The sequence below is a fragment of the Tachyglossus aculeatus genome, chromosome X4 (assembly GCF_015852505.1).
Source record: "Tachyglossus aculeatus isolate mTacAcu1 chromosome X4, mTacAcu1.pri, whole genome shotgun sequence".
In the NCBI taxonomy this organism is placed as follows: Eukaryota; Metazoa; Chordata; class Mammalia; order Monotremata; family Tachyglossidae; genus Tachyglossus; species Tachyglossus aculeatus.
In genome coordinates, this window is record NC_052098.1 from 29,647,667 (window position 1) to 29,663,156 (window position 15,490).

At 44.1% G+C, this 15,490-nt stretch overlaps 1 protein-coding gene across 1 annotated transcript in view; it reads left to right on the forward strand.

Moving 5' to 3' along the window:
* Positions 1-15,490, forward strand: part of SVEP1 (sushi, von Willebrand factor type A, EGF and pentraxin domain containing 1) — a 230,078-nt gene that overhangs the window by 185,990 nt on the left and 28,598 nt on the right. Inside the window, exons 39-43 of the mRNA XM_038769610.1 lie at positions 937-1,162; positions 3,365-3,520; positions 4,362-4,425; positions 6,457-6,630; positions 13,964-14,137. Of these exons, the coding sequence (XP_038625538.1) occupies positions 937-1,162; positions 3,365-3,520; positions 4,362-4,425; positions 6,457-6,630; positions 13,964-14,137 (794 nt within the window). The remainder of the gene's footprint in view (positions 1-936; positions 1,163-3,364; positions 3,521-4,361; positions 4,426-6,456; positions 6,631-13,963; positions 14,138-15,490) is intronic.

Genomic DNA, 15,490 nt, shown 5'->3' on the forward strand with positions numbered 1-15,490 from the left:
ACCCTTCCCTCATACAATCAGCAGAGCCACTCGGATAGAGACAGCAGGTTGTGTGTGTGTGTGTGTAGCCCCTAGAAGGAGTGAGTCCTGGGTTCAGATCAAGAGGAAATGAAAAGGAGAATTTAAAAGAGCAGACCTCCTACTGTCCTGAACAGAGCTTAGAGCCAATGGTTCATTCTGGCTTATTTGCCTGGGATCCCTGCCTGGACCCCAGTGGCCTCAATCTTTTAGTAACTATTTAAAATTGAGGAATAGGACATAAATATTCATCAACAAATATTTATTGAGAAACCAATACAGAGTGCACTCTGCTGAACTGTGCCTTACTGCGTTTTACAAGGTTTTGGTCAGACTTCCTGTGTCTGAGGAGTTTACAATCTGGGGGGAAACAAGACTGATGAAAGCAGATATGTAGAATAAATAGAACTATCCTTCAGTTCAAAAATGATGCTGATGGTGCGATCGTATCCATGACTGTGAATGACATTGAAAGAGAATCTCTTGCATATTTGCCCATTTTTGTCCATGAAAACACAGTAGCATATCGTTTCTGGTCCCTTGCCATTCAGCATGAGCATTGTTCGGGCACCAGTGGTTACGAGGGGAAAGGCCGGTCCTACCAACAGCAGGAGTTGGTAGAGATGCTTTTCCAGCTTTAGTGATTGTAGGCACTGAGGTGTCCACACTCCTGCCTGGGTCCCTCTGCCATTGAAATGAACAATGCATAGACAACACCAAGTACCAAAACCACATACATATTAGTCGAGTGTGGCACAGTGGCACAGACTTGGAGCAGTTGAATGGAAAGGTCCCGAAAGAGGGGGATTTTTGAGTTGGATTGAGAAGGATAGAAGAGAGCCAGAATGACAGAGGAAGAACTAGAAGCTACATTATTTTCTTTTTTCTGATGTCATGATTTTATTTTCCTCATTGCAGATGTCTAGAAGGTTATGTGATGGAATCGGACACAGACACGTCTATGTGCCTGAAAGATGGACATTGGTCCCCCAAGAGTATTTCCTGTAGTTCTAAGAAATGTCCCATGCCAACAAATATGACACATGTGCTTATTGAAGGGGATGACTTCAGTATAAACAATCGCATTTCTGTGTCATGCACAGAAGGCTACATATTTTTGGGAACAAACATATCAACGTGTCAGGTAATAGTCATCCCTAAACTGGAACTGAAGTGTGAAACTTGAGCAAGCTTTGGAATATGTCTAGTAATCTGCTGTCTCATTAAAAAAATCATAATAGTAATCATATTTTTATGTGCCTAGTGTGTACAAAGAACTATACTAAGTTCTGGGGGAAAGACATAGATGAGAATTAGGCATGGTCCTTCAATCTAAGAATAGGGGATGGGAGTGGGGAGGGGTTAACTGGGAACACAAGGAAAGGTGAGACAATTGAGAAAGGCACAGAAAACAGACCAGGACAAGAATAATGCCACAATAGCTACAGAGCATTATGGCTAAAGGGTCAGGTTCATTCACAACAGTCACAACTACCCCAACCCCAAACATTCTAAAACCTCAGAAGGCTGCTCATCTCTGACCTCACCATCAGAGGGAGGGCAGGTTGGGCCTTAATGAAATAACCTGTGCACTCAGAGTGGTTCTCAAATGTTTTCATCCCAGGATTCCCTTGTCTCACATGCCTCACATTGTCCATATCAATAAATGCTACTGATGTATTGATTGATAGATTGATTACCCTCCTCAAAATCAACAGGCAAAAAACATCACAGCCTGTCTCCCTTCTGGCATTTCAGCAGATTTCAAGGGCTGGGAGGATCCAAAAGATAGAGGGAGATCACCCCACCTTCACCCTGTTTATGAAGGCTGATGCTTTTTGCTTCAGCTCCAGTCTCTGTAGTTCTGATCTCCAGTTTGAGAAGCAGTGAATTGAGCCAGGGATTTGGAAGTAAATCTCCTCTGCTGTTGCTTCACATTAATACCATTGCAAGATTTTTTTTTTCCAGCCCACAAGATGATAGTTAAAATTTATATTTTTAACCAGAAAAGAACAAATAGCATTAGTTAAGCACTTGTTTCTTGAAATGACAGATTATTAGTGACAGCATAATTAGATGGTGAAGCAAGGTGTCCAATTTGAATGGTTTAATGACTGTGTTTAATGGTCATTTTTTTCATTTATAAAACACATATGCCTAGCCATGCAATAGCTTAAAAAAACCTACTCCCTAGTAGCCCCCAATCAATCATATTTATTGGGCATTTACTGTGTGCTGAGCACTGTACTAAGAGCTTGGGAGAGTACTATGTAACAAGGTTCTTAGACACATTCCCTGCTCACAACAAGATTACAGTCTAGAGGGGGAGACAAACATTCATATGAATAAATAAATGATGGATATGTACATAAGTGCTGTGGAGCTGAGGGAGGGATGAATAAAGGAAGCAAATCCAAGTGCAAAGGTGACACAGAAAGGAGTGGGAGAAGAGGAAATGAGGTCTTATTCAGGGAAGGCCTCTTGGAGATGTGCCTTCAGTAAGGCTTTGAAGGTGGGTAGAGTGATCGTCTTTCAGATATGAAGGGGGAGGGCATTCAGTCAATCAATTGGCTGAATTTATTGAACGCTTACTATGCACTCTACTAAATGCTTGGGAGAGCACAATACTACCAGCCAGAGGTAGGGCGTGGCAAGAGGTCAACGGTGAGATAGATGAGCTTGAGATACAGCGAGTAGATTTGCATTAGAGGAGTGAAGTGTGTGGATTGGGCTGCAGTAGGAGAGCAGCGAGGTAAGGTATGAGGGGGCAAGGTGATTGAGTGCTTTAAATACCCATACCCACTTCACGTGGCAGGGAGTGAAGGAAGGTCCAAAAAGAAATGTTGAAGAGGCATGAAGAGACAACCAGTAAACTTTCCATGGCCTGAAGGATGTTCCAACCATCTTTATTGAAACAAATCTTGATTAAAACACAAGCAATTAAATGAATAAATCACAAATAAATAGAAAGGTAGATGAACCTGAGTTCTAAGGTGGTAATGGGAGTGATGAGACAGTGAACGTAGAGCATTGAATTGGGAATTCATATGGCATGAATGGATTTTCAGGAGGGCTTTGAAGGAGGAGAAGGATGTAATTTGGCAGAACAGAAAAGAATGTTCCATGCAGGGGGAGGGATGAAAGAATGAGTTGAAAGTGGAGGGTAAAATTAGGTTACCAATTAAAAATTAAATTGCTTAGCAGAATGAAGAGCTCAAGCTGGAGTGTAGTAGAAGACAGCTAATAGGATAGGTAAGTGGGTAGATAAGAGGGAGAGAGCTGATGGAAAGTCTTGGAGGTACTGGTTGTGATCAAGCCCTAAAACTATTCCCTTTTTGTTATTTAGCTTGATGGAACCTGGGATCCCCCTTTTTCTGATGATTCCTGTGCCCCAGTTTCCTGTGGAAGACCTGAAACACCAGATCATGGGCTCATAGTTGGCACAAAGTACAGCTTCAAAAATTCAATTCGGTATCAATGTGAAGCAGGCTACGAATTAGAAGTAAGTGGCGGGAGTACTCACGTATTTTTTAAATGTTGGTTTTCATGACTGTGCTTGACAACACTGGGTTTGTGGAGGGGGGGTGTATGTGTGTGTATGTGTGTGTTTTTCCAAAAGAACTTTATTCCTTTTGAGTTTCAGTTTAAAAGGAGGCTGTTTTATCTGTAAAATTTATGGAAGACAGTTCCCCTACAGTTAGTGAGTCCTCCTCAAGAAGTTTGAAGGGCATAATTTAGCTCTCAACTTTAATAGCTGCCCACTGAGGTAGGAAGTCATCGTCAAAAATGAGTTAACAAGTTTTCTTGCATTACACAGAACCCTGTGCTAGGTACAGATAGATAAAAGTCAAATTTTGGAACTATACATTCCCTCCCCTGCCACCGTTGATTTTGCTTTTATTCTGTAAGATCAATATGGGCAGGGAATGTGTGTGCTAATTTCTCTTGTATTGTACTCTCTCAAGAGCATAGAATTGTGCTCTGCACATAGTAAGTGCTCAAGAAATGCTATTGATTGACTGATTCTAGTCACATCAACCAAACATTTTGATTAATCGATATTCTAGAGAGAAAGTATATATAGCAACAAAGGAAATGCCACCAAAAGTCAGGCCCTGATTTAGAGAACGTCAAAGACTTTGTGAAGTCTTAACTTACTCCACAAATAAATGTCTTTACTTCTCCATTTCCCACTTATTTCACATTCATATTGAATGTTCTTTCACATTCATAATGAATGTTATTTCACATTCTTTTGAAGATTATTTCCCGTTGATTTTTTAATCTTTCTTTCAAGTATCTAGTTCTGTACTTTTGGATGACCCCATTGCGTTGCCTTACAGGGGGATGGTGAGCGTGTCTGCCAAAAAAACAAACAATGGAGTGGAGTCCTGGCTGTGTGCAAAAGTAAGTCTTACAAGGTCAAATTCAATGTCTATATCCGTAACCATTTTCTTCCTTAGCTTTCATAAGAAACGCAATGAATATCTGAAATAAGAATACGTTTCAGGGAAAGTTCAGTTTGAGTGACTTTTGCAGAGCTGACCATTCTTAACACCATGTTCTTTTCCTATAAATAATGTGCTTTAGACTCATGCAGGTGTTTTCCACAGTGAACTTATGAGTTCAGCATGAAACTAACTTTTACCATCAACACGCTCCAGATGAGGAACCAAGAAAAACAGCTTGACTTGACCCATATCAGTAGCATTGATAACTGAAGAGCAAGGCCAGAACTCAAGATTTCAGAATCCCAAAATCTCAAGAAGTCTTCCTTTCTGGGCCCCCTCCCTCCTTTCCCCTGAAGTTGTCAAGCATACAGCCATGCCCTTAAGCCTGCTAGAGTCCCAATGAAGTGAGCTCCATTACTGTGTCTAAATGATAAAATTGGATCTTTGCACCTAGGCTGCTCAAAGGTTTCATTTAATGTGCCCCTCTGCACCAAAAAGTTGCCAACCCCTACCAATCGGGATCTGAGCCATAGCAAGTGACACCAATAGCAGAATTGCCAGCCGCAAGTGCCTGCCACTCAAACCTCACTCTGCACTCTGAAGTGTTTGCTGCTCAGGAGGGCATGAGACAGTTTCCTTACTCTGGTTACAAGGACAATGCATTTCCTCCCTCCAACACTAGTTCATGTAGAAAACACTTCTTCATGCACCAGGTGATGTGCATGTCAGAGAAAGCCGCTCATGCCAAAATAGCAGTAGATTCAAAACGGGATTGAGTAAATTAAAAGGAGGGTGGTCTAATCTATGGTATGTTACTAGGGATATAGAGGGAAATGGTTAGGGTTGCTGGATCATCCACCCCAGAACATTACAAACAGCTCAATCAATCAATCAATCGTATTTATTGAGCGCTTACTATGTGCACAGCACTGTACTAAGCTCTTGGGAAGTACAAGTTGGCAACATATAGAGACAGTTCCTACCCAACAGTGGGCTAACAGTCTAGAAGGGGGAGACAGAGAACAGAACCAAACATATTAACAAAATAAAATAAATAGAATAGATATGTACAAGTAAAATAAATAAATAGAGTAATAAATATGTACAAACATATATACAGGTGCTGTGGGGAAGGGAAGGAGGTAAGATGGGGGGGATGGAGAGGGGGACGAGGGGGAGAGGAAGGAAGGGGCTCAGTCTGGGAAGGCCTCCTAGAGGAGGTGAGCTCTCAGTAGGGCCTTGAAGGGAGGAAGAGAGCTAGCTTGGCGGATGGGCAGAGGGAGGGCATTCCAGGCCCGGGGGATGACGTGGGCCGGGGGTCGATGGTGGGACAGGCGAGAACGAGGCATGGTGAGGAGATTAGTGGCAGAGGAGCGGAGGGTGCAGGCTGGGCTGTAGAAGGAGAGAAGGGAGGTGAGGTAGGAGGGGGCGAGGTGATGGAGAGCCTTGAAGCCGAGGGTGAGGAGTTTCTGCCTGATGCGCAGATTGATTGGTAGCCACTGGAGATTTTTGAGGAGGGGAGTAACATGCCCAGAGCGTTTCTGGACAAAGACAATCCGGGCAGCAGCATGTAGTATGGATTGAAGTGGGGAGCTCCTCTAAGCATCCCATTAGCATTGGATGGATTGTAGGACCCAACCCACTTATGGTATTTCTTCTGTCCTTTGGAATGTCTGTGTGAACCTCAGTTCATCACCAGTACAAGGAAAGAAAAGGGGCTTGTGCTTTTGGTGAGCATATCATTTAAAAATTCTATTAACTGCTGGGTTGCTTTTTTCAACTTGTTCCTCCCCTAGCAGCTATATTGGGAGCAGAAACCACTGTTCCAAAGTAATATGAATGCTTATATTTCCTAAACATCCAGATATCATTATTCTTGCACCACTAGTGGTTTTACAAAAAGAGCCTTAAAAGAGATGGAGACTTCCCAAGTAGGAGTTGGAATAGATCTTTGGAAATTCTTTAAAAAGCTATTCTTTCTTACTAGGGGCCTCCTGTGGACCCCCAGAGGACATAGAAAATGGTTCAGTGCAAGGTCAGGCCTTCTTGTTTGAAGATGAAGTCCTCTACACGTGCAATCAAGGTTATGAACTTCAGGGCCCCAGCAGGAGAATCTGCCACGTCAATAAAAAATGGAGCCCTTCGGCACCTACGTGTGTGAGTAAGTATACTTGAGCAGGAGGAAAAGCACTTCACTAACAGGAGTGCAGTATGAAAGCAGTTGTCGTTGTTGTCTTATGCTTTCAAGTCATGTCCAACCCATAGCGACGCCATGGACACAGCTTTCCCAGAAAGTTCCATCTGTGGCTGTTTGTCTGCAATAAAAGCTGTGTTAAACTATCACTTTTACCATTGGAAGTCTCTAGTACAAGAATAATCTTAGCCAATTGATCCCTTCTGGGAAACACCTTCACATAGCAGAAGTTTACAATGATCAGAAGATGTTTGGGTCCTCCCCAAGTGGCAGAGAGGTAGTTAGATGGCCAATGTTGGCACTGGCAGATACTGAGCACCCAGATGCCTGTGACATTTTGTGTGTTATGCCGGGCCCTCAGTATAACATAATGACAAAATGTGGAATTTTATGCAGAATGCTTCCTCAATGGTACCTCTGTTGTCCCTTCTGTACTTCAGAGCCTTTGCAATCCCCTCCCAGGTCTCTATAAATGTCAGCACCACTTTCGAGCCATGGGATTTGACAGAGGCTGAGACAGAGGGAGAGTGGGCATTAAAAATTCCAGGTGATGCCATATCTGTATCAGACAGTGGACAAAGCAGCTGAAACTGGAGTCTTATTGATATCGTGCTAATCTGATTAGCGAAAAGCCCTCACCAACAGCCTCATTGGATGAGATTTCTGGGTGCTGATTCCCCCGGCCCCCCAAGAAAGAATCTGAATTTAAGCACAGTCATGATTCAACTTGTCTCTGACCTCCAGCTCTCTGCTTCTGTCCACAAACCTCAGGCTAATGGGCTTTTCTGTAGTAACTTTATTCCTAATTGTACAGCTCTTACTAGCTCTCTTTATGGCCTACTCCAAACCCTTTTTTAGGGTATTTGTTAAGTGCTTACCATGTGCCAAGCATTGTCCTAAGAACTGGGGTAGATACAAAGTAATCAGGTTGGACACAGTCCATGTCCCACATGGGGCTCACACTCTTAATCCCTGCTTTACACTTGAGGTAACTGAGGAACAGAGAAGTTAAGTGACTTGCCCAAGGTCACCCAGCAGACAAGTGGTGGAGCCAGGATTAGAACCCAGGTCCTTCTGATTCCCAAGGCTCTGCTCTATCCACTAGGCCATGCTGCTTCTCCCCTTCTGTCCTGGCCACAGCCTTGACTCTTGAACCCTGGGCTTGGCATTTGCCACTAGTATGTCACTGCTCTGGGGTTTGGAAGCAGATAAGAGTGGAAAGTGATCCCTGTCTGGGCCAACGCACATTGTGGAAGAGGCAAAATTCCAGAACATCGCCTCCATTGCCCCATCTATGCTGAGGTAACCACTGCCGCTGCCCATCTTCTCACCTGACATAGATGGGAAGGAATCACCCTGATCACCCCTTCACCAATCTCCTGCTCCCCAGATCTGTCCCTGAGTAGGTGGTGTTTTACTGAAAACCAAGAAATACTGTCCCTCTCCCTAAGCCAGTTTTAGTAACAGATTAAGTTCAAACCAAAGTGACAGAGAATGTTTGTGTTTCCTCAGGCATACAGCTGCACTAGCAAATCATGGATGAATCGCATTAAACTTTGTTGATTTTCCATACAGCTGAAATAGCAAGGAAGCCCTATTGAAATCTTTACTGAACATTGTTGATTTCCCTATTCTTTTGGTGCTGTAAATTTAACCACCTAAATAACCAGCTCAAAACAAAACAAGAAAGCTAATTTAAAAAGCAGGAAAAGGGCTTCACCATGCTAAAAAAGAATCCAAGGCCATTTTATACAAGGAAAAATTTAACTCTTCAACATTCTTCACCTCTAGTCATTGCTATGCATCACTGATTTTAAGACCTGAAAAGAAGGTTGCATTTGAATCCATCAGGTCCGACCTCCCCAAAGTCTCTTCCCCCCTTTCTCCAACCCCCCGGCTCTCAACATTCTCTGCTACTCTCCCATCCTTCCCAGTGGTATCCTCAGAGGAACTCTCCTCCCTCCTCTCAAGTGCTACTCCGGCCACCTGTGCTTCTGACCCCATTCCCTCTCATCTTATGAAATCTCTCGCTCCATCCCTTCTCCCCTCCTTAACTTCCATCTTCAACCGCTCACTCTCCACTGGTTCCTTCCCCTCTGCCTTCAAACATGCCCATGTCTCTCCCATCCTAAAAAAACCCTCTCTTGACCCCACCTCACCTTCTAGTTATCGTCCCATATCCCTCCTACCATTCCTTTCCAAACTCCTTGAACGAGTTGTCTACACGCGCTGCCTAGAATTCCTCAACAACAACTCTCTCCTCGACCCCCTCCAGTCTGGCTTCCGTCCCCTTCATTCCACGGAAACTGCGCTCTCAAAGGTCACCAATGACCTCCTGCTTGCCAAATCCAACGGCTCATACTCTGTCCTAATCCTCCTCGACCTCTCAGCTGCCTTTGACACTGTGGACCACCCCCTTCTCCTCAACACGTTATCTGACCTTGGCTTCACAGACTCCGTCCTCTCCTGGTTCTCCTCTTATCTCTCCGGTCGTTCTTTCTCAGTCTCTTTTGCAGGCTCCTCCTCCCCCTCCCATCCTCTTACTGTGGGAGTTCCCCAAGGTTCAGTGCTTGGTCCCCTTCTGTTCTCAATCTACACTCACTCCCTTGGTGACCTCATTCGCTCCCACGGCTTCAACTATCACCTCTACGCTGATGACACCCAGATCTACATCTCTGCCCCTGCTCTCTCCCCCTCCCTCCAGGCTCGCATCTCCTCCTGCCTTCAGGACATCTCCATCTGGATGTCCGCCCGCCACCTAAAGCTCAACATGTCGAAGACTGAGCTCCTTGTCTTCCCTCCCAAACCTTGTCCTCTCCCTGACTTTCCCATCTCTGTTGACGGCACTACCATCCTTCCCGTCTCACAAGCCCGCAACCTTGGTGTCATCCTCGACTCCGCTCTCTCATTCACCCCTCACATCCAAGCCGTCACCAAAACCTGCCGGTCTCAGCTCCGCAACATTGCCAAGATCCGCCCTTTCCTCTCCATCCAAACCGCTACCCTGCTCATTCAAGCTCTCATCCTATCCCGTCTGGACTACTGCACTAGCCTTCTCTCTGATCTCCCATCCTCGTGTCTCTCTCCACTTCAATCCATACTTCATGCTGCTGCCCGGATTATCTTTGTCCAGAAACGCTCTGGACATATCACTCCCCTCCTCAAAAACCTCCAATGGCTACCAATCAATCTGCGCATCAGGCAGAAACTCCTCACCCTGGGCTTCAAGGCTCTCCATCACCTCGCCCCCTCCTACCTCACCTCCCTTCTCTCCTTCTACTGCCCAGCCCGCACCCTCCGCTCCTCCACCACTAATCTCCTCACTGTACCTCGCTCTCGCCTGTCCCGCCATCGACCCCCGGCCCACGTCATCCCCCGGGCCTGGAATGCCCTCCCTCTGCCCATCCGCCAAGCTAGCTCTCTTCCTTCCTTCAAGGCCCTGCTGAGAGCTCACCTCCTCCAGGAGGCCTTCCCAGACTGAGCCCCTTCTTTCCTCTCCCCCTCGTCCCCCTCTCCATCCCCCCGCCTTACCGCCTTCCCCTCCCCACAGCACCTGTATATATGTATATATGGTTGTACATATTTATTACTCTGTTTATTTATTTATTTATTTATTTTACTTGTACATTTCTATCCTACTTATTTTATTTTGTTGGTATGTTTGGTTCTGTTCTCTGTCTCCCCCTATTAGACTGTGAGCCCACTATCGGGTAGGGACTGTCTCTATGTGATGCCAATTTGTACTTCCCAAGCGCTTAGTACAGTGCTCTGCACATAGTAAGCGCTCAATAAATACGATTGATTGATTGATTGATTGATTTGAAGTTTAGAAATCGTCCCAGGATATCTGGAAGTCCTGTGTATTTTATGAGTGACAGACATGTAATTGATTTGGTAAATGGATTAGTGTTTTGTGGTAAAATGCACAGTATAGATTGTATGCCTTAGTAAATGTGTTTCACAGGGGTTTTAATTCAATTTCTTTTCATTCCGAGGCTTTCTTCTCCAAAGGAACAGCACTGTAATTGAAACGCTCCTCATGAATGGTCGCATTAAGATCCAAGCAACAAAAGTCCTTGTTTTCCTACTTGTAGGGTGTTGATTTTTACAAGAGGAAGGAGAAGTATCACAATCAGCAAAAGCCAATTTTCTTTGCCAGAAAAATAAAAATATAGTGGTTTTCAGAGCTGTAGAGATTTAGCAATTATAGTTTAGCCACATTTTCACAGGCTTGCTTGGACTGCATTTACAAAGTTGTATACAAAAATCAGTGGAAATAGGAATTAATGAACAATTGTTCAGTACAAAACATTTTTACACTACATTTTTAAATGATCCATCTCCTCTATTTACAAATTATGACTTTCCCAGGTGGCTATTTTAACTTTATTTAACTAGGTATTTAAGTGTGTTTCTGGAAGTTACCTGCATCAAGAAATGATAAAATTATCCACTCATGAGAGTCAGTGTGGACTAATGAATCAGATACTGTGTTGGGGGCCTGAAAACCTGGTCTTCAGTCCCAGCTTTGCCTCTTTCCTGCCGTATGATCTCGGGTCAATCGTCTAATTTCCTTGAGTTTTCATGGCCATGACTGTATGAGGCAACTTTAACTTGAAGTGGAAAGTCGATTGACTTATTGATTGATTGAAGTTGATTGTGTTTGAATTGTTTGGCATGTATTTACCTCAATGTTTAAGCCAATCCTTGACACAGTAAGTGCTTAATGCCCATAACTGCCAACTAAGCTAATTTCTTTGTGATTAACCTGTGCAAACAAGATATATGGTCTAAGACGTGCCATTAGTTCCACTTCTGAGCCTACTCCAGTTCTCCTGACATCAGCATGTCTGTTTGACAGGTTGCATTTTTGTCATATTACTCCTAACCCAAGCCCTATCCCCACTCCCAGCTTTCCACCCTGGGGGCCTCAAGGCAGTTTCTAGAATCCAGACAGTGGCACTGAATGGAAATGAAGGGAACAGAATGGAGCTTCCAATCAAGTGAACTCCTAGGCCAAAGAAGAGGTCCGCATGAGGGCCCAAGCCCAACCACATGACCTCAGCATACTGTTTTTCAGACCTTTGCTGCTGAATTATGATAAAACATGCTAGTAACAAGTATCCTTATTGTATACTGGTGAACAAGTTTGAATTTGGGGGATCGTTAAGAAAATTGTGGGTTCTTTAAAAGTTTTTCAGTCATCTGACATGAAGTTTGCCCAGAGCAGACTAAACCTGTTTCTTCATCTGGAAAATATTGATAATAGTCACTGAAACCTCTTCTCTATTTCTCAGTTTTGTTCTGTAAATTGCTTGCAAGGCACTTTGAACATCTGGAACAAAAGCATCATTTCAAGGTTTAATGAGGGAGGATTTCAGATCTAATCCTTATTTTGTGGTGGGTGTGGATGGAATGGGTTGAAAAATGTGCCCTTAACTGGCAAGAAGGAAGGGCAAAAGGCATTTAAAAAAGGATCTTAAAAAAAAATTAAACCCTCGATTATTGTTTCTTGTCAGGTATTGAGTGCATGAAATAATCTTAAATTTAATAATGAAGATCATGGGTGTGTAACCTTTCTTTGAAAGTTATACCCTTACCAAGTCAAGGTTTCCCTAACACATTATCCTCCTTCACCTGTCCTCTCCTCTCATCCTCCCCCAACTGCAGGCTAACCAACTGCTGGGAATGATGTTTACAAATAGCATGACAAACTTTCTAACTATTTTATTGACAAAAATTTACATAATATAAGGTAATTGGGCATTCACTGTGGCATGTATTTGGCCCATAGCTAGGTAATGCCGAGTGTTCAGCCAATAGGAGTGGAGTATGGGGTCTGGGGGAGGGACGGACATTCAGGGTGACTAGAAATCTCCAGAAATCCTACTTGTCCGCCACCTCCTGCCATAGAGCTCTCAATGACTGCCCCCTGGACTCTTCCTTTCAGACAAACTGACCCAGAAAGAAAAGCGACTAAAGAGGAGAGAAGACAAGGAGCTGAGCCAGGAGTTGAGGGAGAGAAGGAGGAAGAGGACAGGAAAGAAGAAGAGGAAAGGGGAAGAAGAAGAGCAGGGGAAAAGAAGATGGCAATAAGGGGATAGAGGGAAAAGGGTAGAGAGAAAGAAAAGAAAAGGGAAAAAGGGAGTTGAAAGAGAGGAGGAAGTTAAGGGAAAATATAAAGGATTTCTCTTTCTCTTCCACACTATCTCTCCTTCACCTGCTTTGCAGTCAGAAAAGTTACACAGCCCCAGCTGCAACATTTGAAAAATACTGTGGGGAGGAAAAGGGATGCCCAAATCAAGTGAGAGAACATGGTGGCCTGCAGGAGCTTGCTGCTGGTGCCAGAGGCAAGGGAAGAAAGAGGTAACAGGCAGCTCACCTGTCCCAGATGCAACAGCTTAGTTGCTATCAGGAATGGGGCAATGTGGTTCAAGTTCCGGGGCTAGTGCTGCCATCACCACTGATTGTCCAGAAAGGCCAGAGTTCCCTCCCCTCCTAGCCAGGAAAGAATGTGGCCATTACGCCCGCACCCATGACTGCTCCATGCAAAGAAGCCACTGGCCTGCGGAACGGTGCAAACGGAAGTTCCCCTGCTGCTACCCCGGTGTGGCCAGTTTGGGGGCATTTTTTTTACAGGATGTACATGTTTCTACAGATGGATGACCACCCTGCCCAACATCCCGCTCCCCTTGTCCAAATACATCCACACAGGTGTGCTGGCACTAAGAGGAGCAGTTGCAGCAGCAGCTTGTTTGCTAATTTATTTCCTTTGGTTCCCCGAAGTGAACGAACAAATATTTGAAAAGTGAAAGCATTCACATGATATTAAGTAGACCTATCACAATGCCTCACAAGCAGTTTCTCCTCCATATTCCCATGGATTCCAGAAATTTTCTCAAGGAACATTAAAATCACAGGGAAACAGCAGAGCTTGAGAATTGGCTTATCGTTCATTGGATATGATATTGTCCTCTCAGGGAACTCTTTCTATCTTTTATCATAAGTTCTCACTTTTGAAAACGAATCTGGGCCTATTTCTGTTTCCACCTCGCTTGCTACTGCTGAGCAGTTTGCATGTCAGCATCCTCGGCTCTTACATCCTGAATTACCACCTCCAAATCAGCTTCTTCCCACCCTGTACCTCTGAGTTCACAGACCTCTAAATCTCATAATGAAAATTTTCCTTTTTTCTTGCCCACTGTTTCTTTATGCCTTTGGTCAATTCTGTTGTACGTCTGTTGCAAGGACATCAGTATCATATGGATGGGAAACCACAGGATGTTTTTTCTGATTTTAGGTATCGTATGTGAGTCACCACCTTCCGTAGAAAATGCCTTCTTCACTTCTATGGGAAATGCCTATCAGAACAGCATTGCCTTTGTATGCAATTCCGGTTACCACCTGGTTGGACCATCAAACATTACTTGCCTCGCCAATAGGACCTGGAGTAGACCTTTTCCATCTTGTGAAGGTAACTAAAGCCTCAGTCTCCTTTTGAATATTTCTGAGTTTGGGAAGGGGAAATCCATTGGAACAACCTCTGCATGCCAGGCACGTGTTCTCTTTGAGTGAAAATGTATGTATTCTTCTATCGCTGGCCCTATCTCAAATTTACTTTAATGTCTGTCTCCCCAACTAGAATAATAATATTTGTGGTATTTGTTAAGCACTTTTGATATGCCAAGCACTGTACTAAGCACTGGGATAGATAAAAAATAATCAGGTCCCACATGGGGCTCAGTCTAAGATGGAGCAAATGCGGGTATTCAATCCCCATTTTGCAGATGAGAGAACTGAGTCACAGAGAAGTTGACTAGCCTAAGGTCGCACAGCAGGTAAGTGGCAGAGCTTGGATTAGAACCAAGGTCCTCTGACTCCTAGGCCCGTGCTCTTTCCACTAGGCCTTGCATCTTGAGGTCAGGGTTCATGTCTACAAACTCTGTTATATTGTTCTTTCCCTAGTGATTAAATCACTTCTCTGCACACAGTCAGTTCTCAATAAATACCATTGATGGATTGATTGGTTTAGAGATAGGGGTGGACAGGGGCAACCAGGCTGGCTGGGCATCAGGAGCCGTGGGTGGTGAAACGATGTTGGAGCACAGTGGCTGGAACCCAAGCAGAGACCCACAGTCGGAACTGGATGAGTTGGGCAGGTAGGCTGAGGTCTGGGCCTGCTGATGATCAGCACTTTGGTTTGCTAGACAAAGCTATCAGGGCAGGCAGCAGGCAAAACAAGATAGTCAGCAAGCAAGTCAGGACTGCTGATAGCCAAGCGTGAATTAACATAAGGGTTAGACTCAGGAAAGAGAACCTCAATAGTACAAGGGCCTTATTGGGGTATTTTCAAAATCATCTTATAAATTGGTTCATATGCACTTGGATTTGTATTCTTTATTCACCCCACCTTCAGTCCCACAGCCCTTATGCTTATATCCATAATTTATTTTGATGTCTGCCTCCCCTTCTACACTGTAAACTCCTTGTGGGCAGTCAACACATCTGTTGACTCTGCTCTAGTGTACTCTCCCAAGCATTAGGTACAGTGCTCTAAACACAGTAAGCACGCAATACTCGATCTTTTAAAATACTCCAAATGGCTTTTACTGCCATTCATTCGTTCATCCATTCATTCAATCGTATTTACTGAGTGCTTACTGTGTGCAGAGCACTGTACTAAGCACTTGGGAAGTACATTCCCTTCATTCCCCTTATATTTGCCTCCAGCCCATGCTCCAGTTTTCTCCTAAACAATCTCACATTTCTACTTTCTCATAAAATATTAATACCAGTAGTTATGTGGAGTTTCTACCCTGCTTTCTAG